Source organism: Schistocerca nitens, chromosome 7 (assembly GCF_023898315.1).
Source record: "Schistocerca nitens isolate TAMUIC-IGC-003100 chromosome 7, iqSchNite1.1, whole genome shotgun sequence".
Classification (NCBI taxonomy): Eukaryota; Metazoa; Arthropoda; class Insecta; order Orthoptera; family Acrididae; genus Schistocerca; species Schistocerca nitens.
This window is the reverse complement of record NC_064620.1, coordinates 105,072,003-105,095,084: the sequence shown is the minus strand read 5'-3', so window position 1 is coordinate 105,095,084 and position 23,082 is coordinate 105,072,003. Positions and strand designations below refer to the sequence as shown.

The 23,082-nt window shown below is 42.2% G+C and overlaps 1 protein-coding gene across 3 annotated transcripts in view; it reads right to left on the bottom strand.

Moving 5' to 3' along the window:
• The window catches only part of LOC126194969 (serine/threonine-protein phosphatase CPPED1-like), a 94,460-nt gene that overhangs the window by 5,690 nt on the left and 65,688 nt on the right, over positions 1 to 23,082 (bottom strand). For all 3 annotated transcript variants that reach the window (XM_049933362.1, XM_049933363.1, XM_049933364.1), the window contains exon 5: positions 8,427 to 8,710. In XM_049933362.1, coding sequence (XP_049789319.1) covers positions 8,427 to 8,710 — 284 coding nt within the window. The remainder of the gene's footprint in view (positions 1 to 8,426; positions 8,711 to 23,082) is intronic.

Sequence of the window (23,082 nt, the reverse complement as noted above, 5' to 3'; positions counted from 1 at the left end):
CCTCCGTCAGTGTCAGCCAGTTTGCCGTGGCATACGGAGCTCCATCGCAGTCTTTAACACTGGCAGCATGCTGCGACAGCGTGGACGTGAACCGTATGTGCAGTTGACGGACTTTGAGCGAGGGCGTATAGTGGGCATGCGGGAGGCCGGGTGGACGTACCGCCGAATTGCTCAACATGTGGGGCGTGAGGTCTCCACAGTACATCGATGTTGTCGCCAGTGGTCGGCGGAAGGTGCACGTGCCCGTCGACCTGGGACCGGACCGCAGCGACGCACGGATGCACGCCAAGACCGTAGGATCCTACGCAGTGCCGTAGGGGACCGCACCGCCACTTCCCAGCAAATTAGGGACACTGTTGCTCCTGGGGTATTGGCGAGGACCATTCGCAACCGTCTCCATGAAGCTGGGCTACGGTCCCGCACACCGTTAGGCCGTCTTCCGCTCACGCCCCAACATCGTGCAGCCCGCCTCCAGTGGTGTCGCGACAGGCGTGAATGGAGGGATGAATGGAGACGTGTCGTCTTCAGCGATGAGAGTCGCTTCTGCCTTGGTGCCAATGATGGTCGTATGCGTGTTTGGCGCCGTGCAGGTGAGCGCCACAATCAGGACTGCATACGACCGAGGCACACAGGGCCAACACCCGGCATCATGGTGTGGGGAGCGATCTCCTACACTGGCCATACACCACTGGTGATCGTCGAGGGGACACTGAATAGTGCACGGTACATCCAAACCGTCATCGAACCCATCGTTCTACCATTCCTAGACCGGCAAGGGAACTTGCTGTTCCAACAGGACAATGCACGTCCGCATGTATCCCATGCCACCCAACGTGCTCTAGAAGGTGTAAGTCAACTACCCTGGCCAGCAAGATCTCCGGATCTGTCCCCCATTGAGCATGTTTGGGACTGGATGAAGCGTCGTCTCACGTGGTCTGCACGTCCAGCACGAACGCTGGTCCAACTGAGGCGCCAGGTGGAAATGGCATGGCAAGCCGTTCCACAGGACTACATCCAGCATCTCTACGATCGTCTCCATGGGAGAATAGCAGCCTGCATTGCTGCGAAAGGTGGATATACACTGTACTAGTGCCGACATTGTGCATGCTCTGTTGCCTGTGTCTATGTGCCTGTGGTTCTGTCAGTGTGATCATGTGATGTATCTGACCCCAGGAATGTGTCAATAAAGTTTCCCCTTCCTGGGACAATGAATTCACGATGTTCTTATTTCAATTTCCAGGAGTGTAGAAGAATACACAACATAACACACTTGAGTCATGGAGTGAACTGCACTGCTACCATCAACCATCAGAGACAAGACCACAAGTAATTTTCTCTGGCCAGCAATCCTAACGTTCCAACAGAGTGCACCCCCTCCCCCCCCCCCTCCCAGTAATATGGAGCATGGGCTGGGGGCGGCAACATCTGGGGGAGATAGGGGAGGGGGAGAGAAGAAGTGCGGGCAAGGGTGGTCTGGGTGCTGCGTGTAGAGATGATAGTCACGGAAATGGGCAGATGCGTGGATGGTACAGCCTGTGTGGGTGGGCATGGGAGGGGGAGGTGGGGAAGATGTACCCCCAGTATATGTGCGTACGATGGGTCCGTGAAGAGCTCACTGTCCAGGCAAGTAGTGGAGATGGACAGACAGCCATCATCAATGAAATGTGCGAGTAGAGTTGTGGAGTTGACTTTATCAGGTAAGGTGAGAACTTCCCATAAATGGTGTACTGGGAACTCAGGTGAGACTGTGCAGTCATTGTGGACCCCTGTGACTGCCACCAGCTCCTTGTCTGTAACTGGAGTCTAAGATCCTCATGGCATAAGCAACAGACGTCGAATAGCTTCTGGAAATGAGGGAATGTAGTCGCAGGGGGAGGAGGCTCGGGGGGGGGGGGGGGGCACCATGAGGGTAAAGTCTTTATCAGGGGGCTTGTTGATGAGATATCAGGCAGGTTTCAGTCAGCTGACAGGAACCAGGAGTGGCTTCCCATTAAGCAAAATGTCATAGGTGTTGGAGCCATATTAGAGAACACTATGAGGGTCCAAGAATGGCGGCCAGACTGTGGTATGGACAGAATCGTCATGCGGAATTATGTTGTTGCACATGACTATGTCCTTGGAAACAAAAATTTTAGGAGGGGTATAGACAGAGGGGGAGTGGGGGGGGGGGGGGGGGGGGGCAGATGAAGGTTGGCAATGTGACACCAGATGCTGTCAATCATGGTGGGAAGCGAGGTGGGGCGGTCAGAAGAGACAAGGTCACTGGGGAGACATAGTCTCTCACCATATAAAATCTCAGCTACAGAGGCTTTCAGGTCTTGTTTATGCACTGTGCTGTCACCCAACAGAACCCATGGAAGTACTCACTCCCGAGACACATAAGAGTAGACTTTATGGCCTGATGCCACTTCTCAAAAAGCCCATTAGCTTGAGGGTTTTAGGCAGCTGTTCTGTAATGGGTAATGCAACATAGTTTACAGAGTTCAGCAAACAGCGAGGACTCAAAGTGCCTACCTTAGCCCATGGTTACGGAGGCAGGGCAGCTGAAGTGCATGATAGAAATGAGAGCTCTGGCAACTGCTTCAGTGGTGATGTCTTGGATGGGAGTAGCACCTACCCAGCGCATTACCCAGTCAACAATGGAGAGGAGGTAAAGGTAGCTGCCAGATGGGGGAAGGGGGGCAACCACACTAATGTATTGGAAGCGTCCCTTCAGTATCTGGAAGGTGCCTAGTAGGGGCTGGGTGCACCGGGTGGGTTTCACATTGCAGGCGCGGTGTGTAGGCTCTCATCTACAACTTGTAGTCTTGCTTAACATGGGGCTAAACGTATCGCTCAGTCAAAAGGTAAGTAGTAGGTTTGACATTGGGGCGGGTGAGGTTGTGAAATAGGTAAAAAATAATTCTGTGAAACTGTTTGGCATATGCACCCTGGAACATGTCACAGAGGACAGGGTGAGCTGAACTAAAGATAAACTTTGGCTCAATGATGAGGGTGGAGAAGGCATAATTTAAGAGATCCTGTAGCTGAAGGTCGTCCTGCAGAGACGGTGTGAGTTGGTGTGACCGAGATGGCACTGCTTCGTGACAAGTATTAAGCAACAACAATGTCTGTGCCTTTCATGTGACAGATGTCTGTAGTGAACTGCAAGATGTATTCGAGGAGATTTTAAAGGTGGAGGCACTCTTGGGTGGGCTACAGATGGTGTTGGCTAGGAGTCGGTAGTCCATGTAAATGACAAAGGGACTACCTTCAACATCTTCTCTAAATTATCACACAGCCTCATAATCGACCAATAGCTCCCACTCGTTAACTGACCAGGTGCGCTGTGTCTCGGTCAGGTTACGGGAGAAGAAGCACAAGAGTCGATTGCAGCCGTCAACCTGCTGCTGAAGGATTGCTCCAATCTCTAAATCACTAGCATCAGTGGTGATGGACAGGAGAACTTCTGGAATCAGGCGAGCTAACATGGCTGCCTGAACCAGATCGTCCCTGTCACTTGAAAGGTGTGCTGCATGTCCATGGTCTACGTGAGCTTCCTGTGAATGGCTGTTGCCTTTGAGGGACTTTGTTAAGGGTTCCTGCGGGGAAATGGTGTGGGGTAAGTGACAGTGATAGAAACTGACTGTTCTGAGGAAATGGCGGAGTTCACAGTAATCACATGGTGCCAGTAGGTTACGAATCACCTCGATGCACTTGGAGTTGGGCGGATGCCAGAGGAGTTAATGATGTGGCCCAAGAAGGTTGGCATTTCTCATTGTAGTACACAACATCATTGGCTTTGTGAGTGATAAGAACTCATTCAAGGTGGGCAGAGTGTGAGTCCATGTCTGATCAAAAAATAAGGACATCATCCAGATACACATAACAAAAAGAAAATTTAAAAACAGACTGTCTGTAAAGTGCGGCCATGTTTGTGGAGCGTTTTTTAGTCCACAAGGCATAAAAAGGAACTCAAACAATCCAAAAAGTGTGGTTATTGCAGTCTTGTGAATGTCATCTTTGTACATCAATATCTGCAGATGTGTCTTCTTACAAACAACTACACAGCCAGCAAGATAGTCTGTGAAGTCTTGGATATTACAAACTGGGTAATTTTCCATGATTGTGTGAGCATTCGAGGCACTATAGTTGCTGCAAAGTCTGGCTGAGCAATCCTCCTTAGGGAGGAGACAGATGCGTGAGGCCCAGCTGCTATCTGATGGGTAAATGATGTCAGCTTGTAGCAACCCATCCGCTGCTGACTTTGCCATGTAGAGGTGGTCAGGGAGTAGATGTTGGGGGTGCCAAGCGACCAGCGGGCAGGGTGTAGTATTAATGCGATGCGCCATGTCATTGTTGCTGGATCACAAGATAAAAGATCACGTAGGGTGGAGCCACTGGTTGAGAGTTTCTCAGTGTGGGCTGTGTGCAGGTCGGTGTCCCAATCAGCAGAAATGACATCAAATGTCAGCTTTAGGCTGCAACCAGGTTGCCCGAGCTAGGTGGTATTCTGCGGACGTGTGACACAGTCAGCGAGCTGCGCAATTTTGGGCACGGCACGGCAAGCAGTGCCGCATGCAGGCGCTGGCTTGGCCCAGGAGGCGGCGGCGACAGATGGCAGCTGCAGACTGGAGCTGGGCTGCTCGGGCGTGGCCAGTGCGTGCCCATGCACAGAGCAGTCGACGAGCTGTGGAGGTTTGACACAGCACAGCAGGAGGCAACACTGAGTGCAGGTGCTGGCTCAGCACCCACCTAAGCAAACAGTGAGGTGGGGCCAGCTGTGTCAGGTGACTTGAGGTATCGGGTGAGAGGTGCAGACCTGCTAGCATAGGCGATACATAAGGAATGAAGGCGTTTGAAGGTGGAGTGAGCCTCTGCAATTTCTGTCTGTGCTGTTCAGATGCAGCTGCATAGGGCCACACTGTCCTGTCAGAGGCGAGTGAGCTTCTCTTGCACATCCATATGCACAAGGTGAAAGTCCTACAGGAAATCAGAACCTCAGACTGGCTCTGTAACATGAGTGACAATGAATTACCACATGATGGGTGTAGCAAAGTTGAGGTCTAGAGTCTGCATCTGGATACCCCTTACAGCGATAGGAGAACCAATAGCAGCTGTCAAGCGAAGGAACGAGTCTTTAGACATAGGCAAGGCAGGTGTGTGAGGTGCCGTGCGGATCTGCGATCTGGCGTCGACCAGGAAACGTAGTCTGCTGATGTGCTCAAGGATGTACAGACAGCATGCCTTACACATTGTTCAGAGCTTGGGGCACTTATTGAGGCCTGTGAGGGGAGTTCGGGTAGTCACAAGGTTGACAACAGAGGAGTGCGGTGTCGCTGAAGCGGGCATTGTACCGACAGAGGTGAGACTATGTGTGCATGTCTGCCAATGTACTGGAAGTGACAGCTGGAGCAGAGTTTGTTTTGTAAACGCAGGTGTTGGTGGCACCTGTGACATCAGCGTTAGGGGGGCCAGGAGTGCTTGGTGGCTGCAGGAGGTTGCGCACATTGCAGTGCAGCATGCGTGTCCATACCATTTTTGGGAGATTTGTTAATACTGTGCTTATGTCAAGAAATGGCGAAAATGCAGTCAGTCAGGAAAACGCGGGCATCGGGAGACTGGTCATTAGTGGCAAGTAAAGTCAACTGCACCTGGGAGGGAACTTAACAACCCAGATCATCCACAGCACCTTGTCAAGCATGACGCACAGGTCTATTTTGCTGTGAAGATGCCACCACAATTCAGACGGGGTCCCATCCTGTAAATGTTCACTGTAAAGTACCTGGTGTAGTTGCTCTTCAGAAGTCCGGGAGAGGCCTCGTAAGAGCATTGTTTTGGCAGTCCCATTATTGTCTGTAGGTGGCGATGCCAGGACCATGTCATTGGTGCCAAGTGGCTGAGGCGAGTGACGTACTTTGTGCTGTCTGTGACGATGACATTGGAGGTGAACATACTTTCGACAATCGCAAACCACAGGTGTTGGTTGTATGTTTGGAATGGCAGTAGTGTGAGCCATGAAGCAGTCAACTGTTCAACTCAGTGATGTGGTTGGAATATGGAGAGAACTGTGTGTGGGCAGTGGTTGGTAATGCAGCAGGCTCCATGGACCAGAGGACATATAGCCTGCCATATGGTGAGGATGAGACAGCATGTCTATCAGGTGGACATGTGTCTGATGCATGCGATAGTGGCCATGATACAGTTGGCATGGATCAGTAGTCCAGAGTGTGAAAATGTTGACAGAATGCAGAGGTAGATGTTACACTGGTAGAGTCCATAACAAAGTCAATACATAGATTGTCAATTGCACTGTATTGTGCGATGTGTGATGAGGCTGCAACTTGAGTAGTGTCACTGTCACTTTTAATCACTTGGGAAACTTACACGCATGGAGGCTTTCTGGCAGTCATTCTTCCCGTGAACCATACGCGACTGGAACAGGAAGGGGAGGTAATGACAGTGGCACGTAAAGTGCCCTCCGCCACACACAGCTGGGTGGCTTGCGAAGTATAAATGTAGATGTAGATGTAGATGTTCATGTCTGTCAATAGCGACAGATGCAAGAGTTCGACCAAATTTGCGGTCAGCGTAATACAATGCGGGTGTGATAGCCACATTGTGGTGACACAAATTTTCACTATTTTAGCATTCACTCAAAGTATGGAGCCACCAATATGGAACTCCGGTACACAGTGACAGCTAACGATAGATGACACAGAGGTATGGAGAAGACAACACACTTTATTTTATTGGATCTCGACACACATAAGAATACACGACATAACACACTCAAGTCATAGAGTGAACTGCACTGCTACCACCAACCATCAGAGATAAGACCGCGAGTAGTTTTCTCTGGCCAGTAATGCTAACATTCCCACAGGCTCTTTGTGAGCAGTTAGTTACTCTAGTTGGAAAGTTTACAGCAGGAATTAAGTTCAATGATAGTATTATTTACTGTAATAAATTCTTATTGGAGGAATTGTTAAGAGAATCTACATTAAAGTCACCAGCAACCACTATTTTTTTTTTCTTTTTTTTCTTTTTTTTCTTTTTTTTTTCTGTTAAATAGGCCAGTGTAACTTCGAGATGAATTATGATCAGATTAAACTTCCCTGCAGGTGCTCATTATACATTTCTTAATATGAAGGATTTATTACAAAATTCTGCTTCCATTGCACATGCTTCCACGTGCTGCTCTAGGAAAACTTATGAATGTCCATGTTCTTAAATTTATGACACTTCCTAATGAATATGGGAACTGCTCCTTTCTCCATTTCTGCTCTACAAATGTGAGATGCTATCCTAAATCCTGCAACACTTACACATCTACACCAGTGTTCATATGATGTTCAGAGAGGCAGATTATATCAACTGGCTTTGATGACTAATTAATCAATGCATATAAGTAGTTCATTAATTTTACTTTAATCCTCCAATATTTTGATATAATAAAGAAAGCTGGCATTTCAGAATGACTGAGATAAAATTGGGTGGAAATAAAATTTCCAGTGATTGCTGAAAATTTTTAACTTTCATCTGTTTGTGATAGTGGAATACTCCAGAATGATGTTGGGTTTCTTTCACTAACTCACGGTTAATTTCAGTCCTAACCTCTCTTAAAAGTTGACTTCTTCCTGTCCTCTCTTCTCTAAAAAAGGCACTGCTCTGACACTTGTAACCATGAGTATTTTATGTGGTAGAGGTAGAGGTAGAATAGCTTTCCGCTCATATTAACTCATGTACAATGTTTTGTTAGTAATCTCTGTCATGCATATGACCCTACATTCCACCTTTATGCTCTCAGGTTTTCAAATCTTGTCTGGTGCAATCTCCAACAATCAGTTTTGCCTTCTCATCCCATCCAGAAAGTTCCACATCATTATGTTTTATCATTCAAATGATCAATGTAACATGAAACTAACTAACTAACTTTTGTCATATTCAAATTATGACATTACTTACAGTAATTCACATTAAACACTCTCATTCCTCACCAATCATTTTAAGACATAATATTTCTGCACAGTGACAAATCAAATTTAAACTAAAAATTGCTGTTCCATGAACTGTGTTTTATGTTGATTATTTGTAAAGTGATTAATTAGTACATTTTATAATTTTGTTCTCTTAGCAGACAGATTATAATAATCTCAATAAAGCATGTGTGCCAATCGACAGCTCTCCTCAATGGCTAATGATTGACATCTTGTCTGCAAAGTTGTGTATTCAAAAGTTATAATAAAACTACTTTTTATGATAATTAATCATATCTCAGCATCAATACCTCCCCTGATAATCAAACTCGTGTGACAGCATTTCTAACTCGAGACTGTGGCATGCACTCAAGCTGGCAACATGACTAACTTGCACTCATTAACAGAGTCATTGGTGCCTAGTGACTATACTATAAAATATGACAGGTTTAATTTTGCCTTACTAACCTGCAGACAAAAGTTTATCCAGAAGCTTCTTGCGTGGTTCTGGTGCAAGTGAGAAGTACCCAATGTCTGTTTCATCAGGACTGTTTATAAATGGTGGAATGTGCATGAAGACAACAGCTCTGCCTGGCTTCACACCAGATAAAACTTTGTCAAGCCACACTTCTTGTGCCTTGGCTTCTTCAGGGACACCAGAAGGATCATAGTAATACTGGCTGTTCAAGGAAATGTACAGGATACCAGCACACCAGAAAGAGAAGTAATCATCGCCCCAGTTTGAGTGGAACCTGCAATACATTACAAACAATGAAATGTTGAATTCCCATAATATATATTTTCAGTGTGAACTTGTAAATCTGTGATCATAGCAGTTAAAATCTCACAAAAATCAAGATTTAAAAAAAATCATCAAACTGATTTAGTCAAACATTCTTATATCTAAAATAATATATGAAATATAGCAAGAAGAGAGCTGACTATAAAGGTTTTTGAGTAAACAAGTTTATCTATATTGCAACAGGATCAGTTCTGCGATGCCCTGGAAATGAAGAGCTCTTCTATCGATTTGAAAACACTGATCTTGCAACCTGTTCTTCTGGGAGGATGAAAGTCATTGATGGTCAAATCACTGCAGTAAGGCAGTTGTGGATATCAGTGCTGGCTTAAATCCACAATTTTAGCTTACATTTGTGCAGCTGAGTGGTCCTCCACAATGTCATCATTATTCAGTCTACCTGAGTTGCTTTTCTTTTTTCTGCATTTTGAAGAATTCTGTCCACTATTTCTGACAGTGTATCACTATTCAAATAACTTGACTTATGGGGCATGACACCTATTTTAGTTTTGTTTTCTTTGGTACTTCACTAGTTCTTAGTTCTCTTTTTTACAAAAATTTTAATGTCATGTACATGCTGATATTATCTCGCCAATATTTTTGAATTATAGTGTTTAATACAATTAATTCTAGACCACTCTTATTTTTTCCATGGAGTGACATTTTCTCTGAAAGTTTGTTTAATTTTATGTTTTGATATTTGCTGTGTCTCTAATGAATTCTGATATAATTTCGTTATGATTATCAGCATGTAACAGCAAGTACTTACAGTCCCTAGCAGTAGCTTGTGCTAACTTGGCACTGCAGCTGGGCAACTTTATGGCTGTCTCTGAGCCCACAGAGCACCCTTGCCATTGTCAGCACAGTTTTCTTCTCTACATGCAACATGCAATCAAATGCAGAGGGCACACGTCGGATTTTTATAGGATCTACCATTTGCCTCAGGAAGTACCACTGTTTTGGATTCTGGAGTATATAAGATGCCTTGATCCATCCAGCTGCAGCATCACACCAGTGCAAAGTACTGCTGCCAGAAGGCTGGTACATGTTACTGTTGAACTTCCTCAATGATATTGTATTAGATATTAAGCTGATAAAAACAGCTTTTTTGGTGTAAAGTTATTGTTTAAGAGGTGTGTAGTGAAATGCGGCAAAAGGTCTCATAGGAAATGTATCATGCTGCACTAGCAATGGTGTCAGGGCTGTACCTTGCACTGAACTGGAGACTGGAGCTGTAGGTGGACAGACAGGGCAGTGCAGTAGCCTGCAGGTCCCATCATTGCCACAAGATGTCACTCTAATGAAATATGGAACGGATAACATTGATGTCTCCTGAGAACTTTCCTTTCATGTGCTACTTAAATATGAATGTGGTGAATTCAGTCACCTAATGATGCTCTCTGAATATGAATCATAATTTTATGCAGTGGCCCATAAACAAAGTTACCGCTACACAAGACAAGTTGTTCCTGCCGTAGATGTTTAGTGACACCCATGTAAACCTGGGTTGGATCACTAGCATCAGTATAAAAAGATCTGTTACTCTACATCTACACAAATAATCTACAAACCATTGTGAAGTGCATGGCAGAGGGTATTTATCATTGTACCACATGTTATGGTCCCTGCCTGTTCCAATGAGGTATGGAGCATGGGAAGAATGACTGCTTAAATGCCTCTGTGCACCCTGCACTTAGTATAATCTTATCTCTGCAGTCCAAAACGACGAACTTATTAACCAACCGATACAAACTTGAGAAATAAAAAACACAAATATTACTCACACAAAGCTGACAGCCATTTTACTCCATACCTTACTGCTTCTAGTGTCAAAGCTGGAGAACTGCAAGTCAGTTTTGACAACACTGAAAGCATTTTATGACAGTAAACTCCAGTTCCTTAAAGAATCAAACTTCATTGTATGAAACAGCTTTGAAGTTGTGATTACTTTACAAATGAGTTAGTGTGTTAAATATTTGGTGTTCAGCATATAAGTGAGAAAATGTCCAGAAAAGGTTTGAAATTATGTTTAAAGTTTGTGGAAGTCATTATGTACTCACATTATGATACACTGGATGGTATGGTCTGGGTAAATTGTGTAAAAGATAGGTTTTCACACATCTCAATGTTTATGACATCATATCTCCCAAACTGCGCATCATATTTTATTTTGTAAATATTTACTGTGTATTCTTGTTTTCTGACATGTTTCACATCCCAGTGGATCTCCTTGCTATGGACCAATTGGAACGAAAAGTACATCTAATCTAATCTAGTAAATTAAAACGTTATGTCTGATGTAGCAGTTTTCCTGCACGAACAGTAAAAATGTAATAAGGGGTAAAAAATTTTCCTTTTACCATTTTGCATGGGGTGTCAGTGAGAAAAAGTATCATAAAAGTCTAAAGTTATGTGTAAAGTTTGTTGGAAGTTATTAAGTGCTCTCATTCTCAAATACTGGATGAATATAGTCAGGTTTTTGCTCACAGTGAGTTGCACTGCCTCAAGACTCTAACTGCAGTACTTGTCTTACCATGTCAAACCTTTAACATAGGAGTATACTTCTCAATGAGCAGATTATGACAGCATTTTAAATTTTTAAGTTTGGCGAATAATTACATGAAAAACTGAAAATCAAATATTTGTTGCCCCTGGAGGCCATTGCATAGGCAACCTGTAACTGGGATCTCTAGATCTTGGCAAAAGAAAGTAAACAGTAAACTTAAGTGGATTATCCTAAGAATAAAAATTTCTAGTGCCAACAAAAGGAAACTCCACAATGGGTTAAAATCTAACAGTAATCCAGATTCTGTTATGTATGTCAAATGCTATAAAGTTGCAGGAAATTCGTAGCTGCAGCTAAAAATATGGCCTACAATACTTTCATCCTCCAACACAGTAACATGTCAAAAGCAATGTGGTCAGTTGTTTGGCCAGAATTAGGAGCCAAAGTTAAAATTGAGATTTCGAACATTAAATTTGAAAATGACACTGCAGTAAACGCTGTTCTTAAATGTAGCTGGGAAAACAATCCAAACACATCTTTCAAATAATTTAAAAAACCACCCAAAGGGATGTGGAAAATGAAATTTGTCTTTAAAAAACAAAACCTCATCAGGGTGGGATGAAATACCCACATCTGTAATCAAGATAATGTATAATATCATCTGACAAACACTGTCAGTTATCATAAACCAATCTTTTGAGCAGGGATGTTTTCCAAATGTGTTAATATATGCTGAGATAAAACCACAATTCCAAAATGGATCGACAGAAGATATGGGAATTACCAACCTATTTCTCTTCTGCCAGTACTTTCTAAAGTGTTTGAAAATATTGCAGCTCAACAAATTCAAAAATTTCTTAGTGTAAATGACATTTTTTTTTTAAACCGTTTGAATTCAAACAAGGGAAAAGCACTGTAAATCCAATCAATTAGTTTATTCAAAAGATACACTCCTCAATAGATAAAGATAGCAAGGTCACAGGAATATTCTGTGATCTGACAAAAGCTTTCGATTCAATGAACCATTCCTTACTTCTACTCAAATACCATATACACAAAACCAGAGGCACTACTTTACAATAGTTCACCTCTTACTTAACAGATAGGAAACAGAGAGTAATTATAAATTCAAATTCAAGAAATTACTCCTCAAACTGGAAAACAATTGGTCAAGGAGACCCGCATGGTTCAATATTGATCCCCTACCTGTTAGTTATCTACATAAATGACCTACCATTTGCTACTAATGCTGATTCAGTTTTATTTGCTGACGATACATCAGTTCTACACTGAGGTGATAAAAGTCATGGGATACCTCCTACTATCATGTTGGACATCCTTCTGCCTGAAGTAGTGCAGCAACGCAGTGTGGCATGGACTCAACAAGTCATTGGAAGTCCCCTGCAGAAATACTGGGCCATGCTGCTCCTATGCCTACATCTATACTCTACAAACCACTGCGAGGTGCATGGCAGAGAGTACGTCCCACTGTACCAATTTCAGGGTTTCTTCTTGTTCCATTCATGTATGGAGTGCAGGTAGAATGACTGACTGAGTGCCTCTGTGCATGCAGTAATTATTCTAATCTTATCCTCATGATCCCTATGTGAGCAATACGTAGGAGATTGTAGTATATTCCTAGAGTAATCATTTAAAGCTGGTTCTTGAAACTTTGTTAAGAGACTTTCTCGGGGTAGTTTACGTCTATCATCAAGAGTGTTCCAGTTAAGTTCCTTCAGCATCTCTGTGACATTCTTCCATGGATTAAACAAACCTGTGACTATTCATGCTGCCCTTCTCTGTATGTGTTCAATATGCCCCGTTAGTCCTATTTGGTACATGGTACGGGTACCACGCATTTGAACAATATTCTAGAAATGGTCACAGGTGTGATTTGTAAGCAATCTCCTTTGTAGACTGATTGCACTTCCCCAGTATTCTGCCAATAAATCAAAGTCTATACCACACGCCTTACCCACAATCGAATCTAAGTGATCATTCCATTTCATATCCCTACAAAGTGTTACACCCCAGTTTTTGTGTGAGTTGGCCGATTCAAACAGTGACTCACTGACATTATAGTCAGAGGATATGAAATTTTTTCGTTTTGTGAAGCACAAAACTTTACATTTCTGTACATTTACAGGAAGTTGCCAGTCTTTGTGCTACTTTGAAATCTTATCAAGATCTGACTGAATATTTATGCAGTTTCATTAAGATAGTACTTCATTACAAATAACCGCATCATCTGCAAAAAACCTGATTTCACTGTTAATATTGTCTGCAAGGTTAATAACATACAATATGAACAAGGGTACTAACATGTTTCCCTGGGGCACACACAAAGTTACCTCTACATCTGACAATGACTTTCCATCCAAGATAACATGTGTGTCCTCCCTACCAAAAAGTCCCGAATCCAGTCACAAATTTCACTTGATATCCCATATGATTGTACTTTTGACAATAAGTGTAGGTGTGGTACTGAGTCGAATGCTTTTCGGAAATCAAGAAATACTGCATCTACCTGGTTGCCTTGATCCAAAACTTTCAGTACATCATGTGAGAAAAATGCGAGTTGTATTGTATTGTATTGTTTGCTGGTTGGCATTGAGAAGGTAATTCTGTTCAAGACACTTCATTATGTTTGAGCTCAGAATATGTTCTAGAATTCTGCAACAAATCAATGTCAGTGATATTGGACAGTAGTTTTGTGAGTCACTTCTACTACTCTTCTTGTAGGCGGGTAAGACCTGTGCCTTTTTCCAAGAACTGGCATGGTTTTTTTTTTATTTTTAGGGATCTATGACAGATTAGAGTTAGAAGAGGGGCTAACTCAGCCGAAAACTCAGTATAGAATCTGACAGGGATTCCAACAGGGCCTGGAACTTCATTCAATTTTAACAGTTTCAGCTGTTTCTGAACACCACTGACACAAATACTTATTTCAGACATTTTTTCAGTGGTACGAGGATTAAATTAGGACACTTTTCCTGGGTTTTCCTTTGCAAAGGAACATTTGAAAATGGAGTTGAACATTTCAGCTTTTGCATTTCTACCTCAATTTCAGTTCCTGTCTCATTCGCCAGGGACTGGGCACTAACTTGGTGCCTTGGTTCTGTGAAAAAATACTTGACAATATTCTGCTGCAACAGTCATTGAAGGCATCACGCATTGCTCTCTTGACAGCCAAATGCATTTCATTCAGCATCTCTCTATCTATAGCACTATGTTTTGTTTTATACCTATTATGCAATAATCTCTATCTTTAGAAGTTTCTTTACAGTGACTGTATACCGTGGAGATTCCCTACCATTATGAAATGTTCCACTAGGTACATAACTATCCAGTGCATGGTCAACTATTCTTTTAAACCTGAGCCAGAGTTCCTCTACATGCTCCAGTCTTGTGCTGAAAGTTTCAAGTTCCTTATTGAGATAAAATACTATTTATTTCTTATCTAGGTTACTGAACATATATATCATTCTCATTGGCTTAGTTGTCCTTTGTACTTTGGTAATCATTGTTGCCACAACCATGTCATGGTCATTGACACCAGTTTTGATGTTGACATCCTGAAAAAGATCTGATCTGTTTGTTGCCATTAGATCCGATATATGAGTGGGGTTCCTAACTATCTATTCTAGATAGTTTTCCGAGAAGACATTTAGTAAAGTTTCACAGGATATCTAATCACGCCCACACTAATAAAACTGTAATTTTCCCCAGTAACTGCTGGATGATTTCGGTCTCCACTAATGATTAAAGCATGATTGAAGAACTTAGGTACAAGTGAACTGAGGCTTTCTCTAAAGTTTTCAGTTACATCAGGAGATGAGTCTGGTGGACAATAGAAAAATCCAACTGTCAGTTTATGCCCACCCCTCGTACTGAATCTTGCCCAAATAATCTCTCATGCAGCTTCAATTTCTACTTCAGTGGATTTGAGTTTCTTGTCTACTATGACAAATACACCTCCTCCATTTCCCATTTGCCTCTCCTTCCAATATACGCTTAAATTTTCCCCAAAAATCTCACTATTATCAATTTCAGGTTTCAACCAGCTTTCTGTACCTAGTATTATGTGAGCTTCATCGTTTTTCATGAGCACTTCAAACTCTGGCACTTTGTTGTGAATGCTTCAGCAGTATGCCATTAGGATTTTAATACTCTCACCTGTGGCAGGCATTTCTTTCGCTCTTACACTGATATGTCTGGGTTTCCTACAGCTATCATTATCTGGATTGAGTGGAGAGTTGCCTAATCTAAAAAAAAACCTAGTGTGCCCCCAACACACTGTCTGCTAGTTGAGTAGTGTAGTGCACACCTGACCTATTTCGGGGAACCCTACAGTTCTCAAGCCTATTGGGCAAGTCCGGGAAGTAGCAGCCTAGTTTGTCACAGAATCTTCGAAGTCTCTGGTTCAATCCTTCCATTCTACTCAGAATAAAGGCCATGATCAGTTCTGGGCAATTTGTGAACTTTGTTGAAACTCCATGCATAAAGCTGGCCTCAACCTTCTCTGACAGTCACTGGAATAAATCAACTATGATCTAGGAGCCCAGACAACAGGCATCATTTGTCCCATCATGCACCACAATCTGTAGCTGGTTGCATCCTGTCCCCTCAATGCCTGCCAGAATAGCCTCTTCAACATGCTGAATGGGGCCCCCAAACATACACACGGAGTGCACCTGGTGTCCTTTTCTGTCCCCTGCTGAATGTTCTTGAAACCACTCACTACCAATTGTGGCCCAGTGACATAGAACATTATCATCCATAAAAATTCCACTTTTGTTTGAGAACATGAAGTCCATGAATGGCCAAACATAAGTGTTCAAGCAGCCAAACATCCAGAGAACCCAGTCCATTCCATGTAAACACAGCCCACACCATTAAGGAGCCACTACCAGCATGCACAGTGCATTGTTGACAACTTGCTCCATGGCTCTGTGGGGTCTGCACCACGATCAAATACTATCAGCTCTTACCAACTGAAACTGGGACTCATCTGACCAGGCCACAGGTTTCTGGATGTCTAGGGCCCAACCGCTATGGTCACAACCCGAGGAGAGGTGCTGCAGGTGACGTCATGCTGTTAGCAAAGGCACTCGCATCAGTCGTCTGCTACCATAGCCCATTAACAGCCAATTTCATTGCATTGCCCTAATGGATATGTTTGTCATATGTTCCACTATGGTTTCTGTGGTTATTTCACACAGTGCTGGTTGTCTGTTAGTACTGACAACTCTACACAAACACTGCTGCTCTTGGTTGTTAAGGGAAGGCCGTCAGCCACTGCACTGACCGTGTGAGAAGTAATGCCTGAAATGTGGTATAGTTGGCACACTCTTGACACTGTGGATCATGAAATATTGAATTCCCTAATTATTTTTGAAATGGAATGTTCCATGCACCTAACCACCATTCCACATTCAAAGTTTGTTCATTCCCGTCGTACAGCCATAATCTAGTCGGAAACCTTTTTACATGAATCAGCTGAGCACAAATGATAGCTCCGCCACCGCAGCACTCTTTTATACCTTACGTACACAATACTAATGCCATTTGTACATGTGCATATCACTATCCCATGACTTTTGTCACCTCAGTGTAAATGAAAATGAGGTGCCTGAAAGAATTCCGGAAAGTGTCATACATTCTTTAGAGAAACTTTAATCTTGTTTCCATCAAAATGGAGTGAAACTTAATGTAACTAATACCAAAATGATGCAATTTGAAGCTAAATTGTTAGAACAAAGGGAAATAAAGGTAACATGCAATGATCAGGATGTCACAGAAGCAAACCATGTGTAGTGCAAAGGCCAAAATACCGATACAAATTTAAACTGGAAGGTGCACATAGACGGCAGAGCAAACAAACTTAACAGCCTAGCTTTTGAACTGTATATTTTGTTAGGTGGCACAAGCAGAAATCAGAAAGACAGTCTATCACTCTTGCCCTAAGTCAGTTAATCAGTGTGCAGGATCTTCTGGAGAAAATATTACAAAAAAATTACAAACATGTTTGTTTCCAAACAATGGGCATCATGTCAACCACTGTTAAAAAATCTAAAACTAGTGTCTCCTCCTTCCCTTTACATATATGAGGTACTGTTGTTCTCATATAACATACAGTTAACTCTCCGTTTCGACCACAACTACAGCACTCGCTACAGAGAGAATTTTGAAGTCCCAAAACACCATTTGAAACTCTACATCCAAACACCAGAGTATGTGAGATTAAAAATTTACAATAAAATAGAAGGCAGTAATATATTTAACATGGAGTTAGATTCACTGAAATAATTAGTCTATACCTGTCAGGTGGAAAAATGTTGTTATTCTATTGAAGAATCCTTTGAGGACAATTTTACAGTTTGAACAAGGAAATTTTATATTTACTTTAGTAGATTGGATTCTATAGTATCCAACTCTGTAACAGTATCTCAGAAATGTATACGAAATAATGCAAAAATCCTGATATGTCTCCAATACATCAAATCAATAATGATTTAATGTTGTACGTTATGAGATGAATAAATCTACTTATTTATCATGTGCACATTCACTGTGTTAGTAATTTAGCAATACAGATCAGTTCACCAGTTTTCACCCATCTAAAGTACCAGATTGGCTGGAATATTGCAGATATTCTCTCTCCATCTCAGTTGCAAATCAGGCTATGTTTATAAAATGTAAGTTCACAAATTTAAATGCTATAAGAGCTAATAATACAATAGAAAAAGAGATGAGGCATGGTTGTGATAGAGAGTTGTTGGCTCCAACAAGTTATACTGTGACATCTGTTGGCTATTTTCTGGTTTGTAGTGTTTCCATTAGGTCTGCTACTGACAGCTGATTTACTTTCATGGTAATTCACAAACCTCTCCAGTTCATATTCACTGACAGTGCTATATCGATAGCAAGTTTGCATAATATATATTTGATCAAAAATTACTGTTAGGGTTCAGTGAAGTGAGTTATAAATTTGTATTGCAAATTGTAATGTTATTGTCTTACATGCCTTGATAAAGTCCATAAATATTTGTAATATATTTTCTGTTCCTTGTAAAAAAAAAAAAAAAAAACATTGGTAATATTGCACATAGTTCCAAAGAGTCAAACTATGTTGCACTGAAGTACTCATGGATGCCATTTGCAGTCAACTAAACAAACTCTGTGTAAGAGCAAGGATTTGTATAAATTTAATTTGAAAAGTGATTTAATTAATCATGAGTTTACTTTTACCTATTACGTAACAAAGTTTCATACCTGTAGTTCTAACAAATTACCTGGACGTAGGCAAGAGCCCCACATTGCTACACTACACATTGGCTTGCTTATACTGCATGAAGACCAGCTGTGGAAATCAAAGTGAATGGACATTTAAGTGACATACTATTACGGTGCCCCACATACTATTTATTAATGGACCACTTCTTTTTTTTAATTTTCATTTTTTGCAAAAATTTGTGATGTGCATCACAAGCACAGTAATTTTTCAAATAATGTATATCACTTCTGGACAACAGTTTTGCAACGGCATATTAATATTATAATGAGAACACTTTGTGTAATTTTTTCCATTGATACTGAATTGCGGTGAATGAACGTAAGCAAAACTCAATGGATGATGTCTAACAGCAATATTGTGTAATTTTAGTGGAATTCTTAGGGAAGTAAACTTAGTAACTGCTTTTTAAGGTGCTTATGTATGTAGAGATGGGAGACCTGTTATCAGGGTATTGAGCACATCCAAATAATCATTAAAAAAACTGTGCTAAGTCAATGATTAAATCTGATCAGTCTATGATTAATAAATTAGCCCACTGAAGTTTTTACTGCTGAACTGTAATTTATCATGCCTACCTACAGCTAAGTTAGTCTTTTAACATTGTGTCAAGGACCTACATTGCAATGATAGTAAATACAAGTGGTTTGTGTAGGCAGAACTATATTCGCAAAAAGAGAGAACTTTTGATGAAGATGTAAATGGGGAACTGTACCAATGAAGACATCTACATGATCATGATGCTATTTATAGCAACAGAGAACCATTCATTATTAAGGCTTCCCAGTACAACCTGTTATCTCAAGAAGAAGAGGATTACATAAAAACGGACAATTATGACAGCACAGATAAAATCCTTTCACCGAGCTTTATCAAAGCTGTAGAGAGATTAGGAAACTTTTCATTGCTGTTGAGCAGTGCAGTGGACCAGTATGCATTTGTCTGGCATGAAGAACTTTAAGATATGAAATAAACAATTAGGGCCCATCCACAAACAACAATCTGCCTGTGCTCATGACATCTGTGCAGACAGATCATTGCATGTGGACAGGAGATTTTTTGCAGATATCAGATGTACGAAAACCTGGAAATTGGAGTTGGAGATTTGAATAAAATTGCTCAACTTTATGGGCACAAACCACATCTGCACACACAAATTGTAGGGAGTGGGCAGGAGATCACTGCAAATCTGGTATGCAAAATGTGTTTGAGTCACCTGTTTGTTTAGTCTAATGTTTCTCATCTGTTGTGCACAATAAATTTTAAAATGGCAGAAACACACCAGTGCTCTAGAGAGTTCACTGCTGAATTTATTAAAATGTGTAGGAGCCAAGGAGTACAGTGATTGATATAAGAAGGCAGCTGCTTGAAATTCTTCTATAAAGAAAAAATGAGCAGTTCTCCCTGTGGCAAATGGGGAAACGATAACAAATAAACAAAAATCATTGTGGACTGTTTACTGCAAAGAGCTAAGCAAAGGAACAAAATCCTAATGTAAAGTGTGGTTCATATTATGAGATGAACTATAGAATTCACTACCACAATGCTAGAGTAGTACTTCACAGATAAACTTTCAATCTGTTCAAAATTTTCCATATTGCAGCGAAACAAAGTTTCCTGGAACTAACAGGCTATTTTAGAAAGTTTACCTCAAATTACTCTATATAACTGCCACACCTCTGAGTGATTTTCTGAGGAATAATCAGGAATGTAAGTTTTAGGAAGAGCAGAGGTGAACATTCAAACTGCACTACATACATGTAAGCAAACAAAGCAGTGGAGCTGTGTTATTAGAAAAGCTCCACACAATGACAAGTTCCACATACCAATAGTCTCTTACATGAGGAGAAAACACCATTTCAAGACAAGAAATGCAGTAGTTATGAGCTTGAATCCTTGGCTATTGTTAATGCTTTAACGAAATTCTCAGTGTGTTCTTTAGGAATACATTTTAAAATTGTAACGGTTTGTGCTGCATTGCAAAAGAACATGGATAAGAAACACCTGTCGCTAAGAACACCAAGACGGGCTTTAGTCCCAGACAGTATTTACACCACTAAACACCTATTTGGTTCTCAGATGAAACATATAGATGCTGTAAGTCACTGTGTAAATCAACTGCATGCTTTTGCTGATAGTTTAATAGCTAGAATGAGGAAGGTCCAAGAGTAGAGAAGCACTATGGTTTCACGGCAATCAAGATCCTTCTCAGAGAATGACCTTATGAAAACTGTTTAATGCAATATGGAAGTTTTTCCAAGTTTATTTATTTATTTATTCATGCAAAAAATCTTTCCAGATTGAAAGAACAAACACAAAACAAAACAGTAACACAACACAGTAAAAATACAGTATTCTTTCAATAGATACATAAATTTTAGCCATACCTACAAAAGAGCTTGCACTATTTGCAGTAGCTGCACTGTCTTGTTTCAAGTCTCTTGTATCTAAAATGTTCTAAAAATTCTGCTACTGAATAGAAGCAGTAATCTAATATGAATGTCCTTAGGGTTTTACAAAACAGTGTGAATGATGATATTATTTTTACCTTATGTGGAAGACTACTGTAAATTTACAAACCAATGTTTACTGCGGAAGTTTTAATTTCTGTCTAACATACTTAAAGCATGTTGCACTGCTAATACAGTTCTTCTCCGGTTTAGGAAAATGACTGAACTAAGTGTATCCCAGAATACAATTCCATACAGTAGGATGCTACAGAACTGAGCAAAGTAGGCACTTTGGTCAGTGTTAAAACTTGCTGTAACAATAGCAATTTTAGACTGTAACATATTTTATTCAGTGTTTCAGTTATTTTGTTTGTATGTGTATGCCATTTAAAGTTATTTTGAGGCCATGTGCCTAAAAACTTTGTTTCCAAAGAAGACGAAATTTTGTTGGAATTCATTGTCACCTTTTAAAAAGAAATTTAGGAATGTTGTTTTTTGGTGTTTATTGGTAGTTTGTTCCCCTCAAACCATCTACACTCCTGGAAATTGAAATAAGAACACCGTGAATTCATTGTCCCAGGAAGGGGAAACTTTATTGACACATTCCTGGGGTCAGATACATCACATGATCACACTGACAGAACCACAGGCACATAGACACAGGCAACAGAGCATGCACAATGTCAGCACTAGTACAGTGTATATCCACCTTTCGCAGCAATGCAGGCTGCTATTCTCCTACGGAGACGATCGTAGAGATGCTGGATGTAGTCCTGTGGAACGGCTTGCCATGCCATTTCCACCTGGCGCCTCAGTTGGACCAGCGTTCGTGCTGGACGTGCAGACCGCGTGAGACGACGCTTCATCCAGTCCCAAACATGCTCAATGGGGGACAGATAAGGAGATCTTGCTGGCCAGGGTAGTTGACTTACACCTTCTAGAGCACGTTGGGTGGCACGGGATACATGCGGACGTGCATTGTCCTGTTGGAACAGCAAGTTCCCTTGCCGGTCTAGGACTGGTAGAACGATGGGTTCGATGACGGTTTGGATGTACCGTGCACTATTCAGTGTCCCCTCAACGATCACCAGTGGTGTACGGCCAGTGTAGGAGATCGCTCCCCACACCATGATGCCGGGTGTTGGCCCTGTGTGCCTCGGTCGTATGCAGTCCTGATTGTGGCGCTCACCTGCACGGCGCCAAACACGCGTACGACCATCATTGGCACCAAGGCAGAAGCGACTCTCATCGCTAAGGACGACACGTCTCCATTCGTCCCTCCATTCACGCCTGTCGCGACACCACTGGAGGCGGGCTGCACGATGTTGGGGCGTGAGCGGAAGACGGCCTAACGGTGTGCGGGACCGTAGCCCAGCTTCATGGAGACGGTTGCGAATGGTCCTCGCCGATACCCCAGGAGCAACAGTGTCCCTAATTTGCTGGGAAGTGGCGGTGCGGTCCCCTACGGCACTGCATAGGATCCTATGGTCTTGGCGTGCATCCGTGCATCGCTGCGGTCCGGTCCCAGGTCGACGGGCACGTGCACCTTCCGCCGACCACTGGTGACAACATCGATGTACTGTGGAGACCTCACGCCCCACGTGTTGAGCAATTCGGCGGTACGTCCACCCGGCCTCCCGCATGCCCACTATACGCCCTCGCTCAAAGTCCGTCAACTGCACATACGGTTCACGTCCACGCTGTCGCGGCATGCTACCAGTGTTAAAGACTGCGATGGAGCTCCGTATGCCACGGCAAACTGGCTGACACTGACGGCGGCGGTGCACAAATGCTGCACAGCTAGCGCCATTCGACGGCCAACACCGCGGTTCCTGGTGTGTCCGCTGTGCCGTGCGTGTGATCATTGCTTGTACAGCCCTCTCGCAGTGTCCGGAGCAAGTATGGTGGGTCTGACACACCGGTGTCAATGTGTTCTTTTTTCCATTTCCAGGAGTGTATTTAGCTATGCTGTAGATTTATTTACACATGCTTGTAGCTGATTTAGGGTGTTTCCTGTAACTAGGATACTTGTGTTACTTGCAAACGAAGTATTTGTCTTTGACTCATTATTAGAT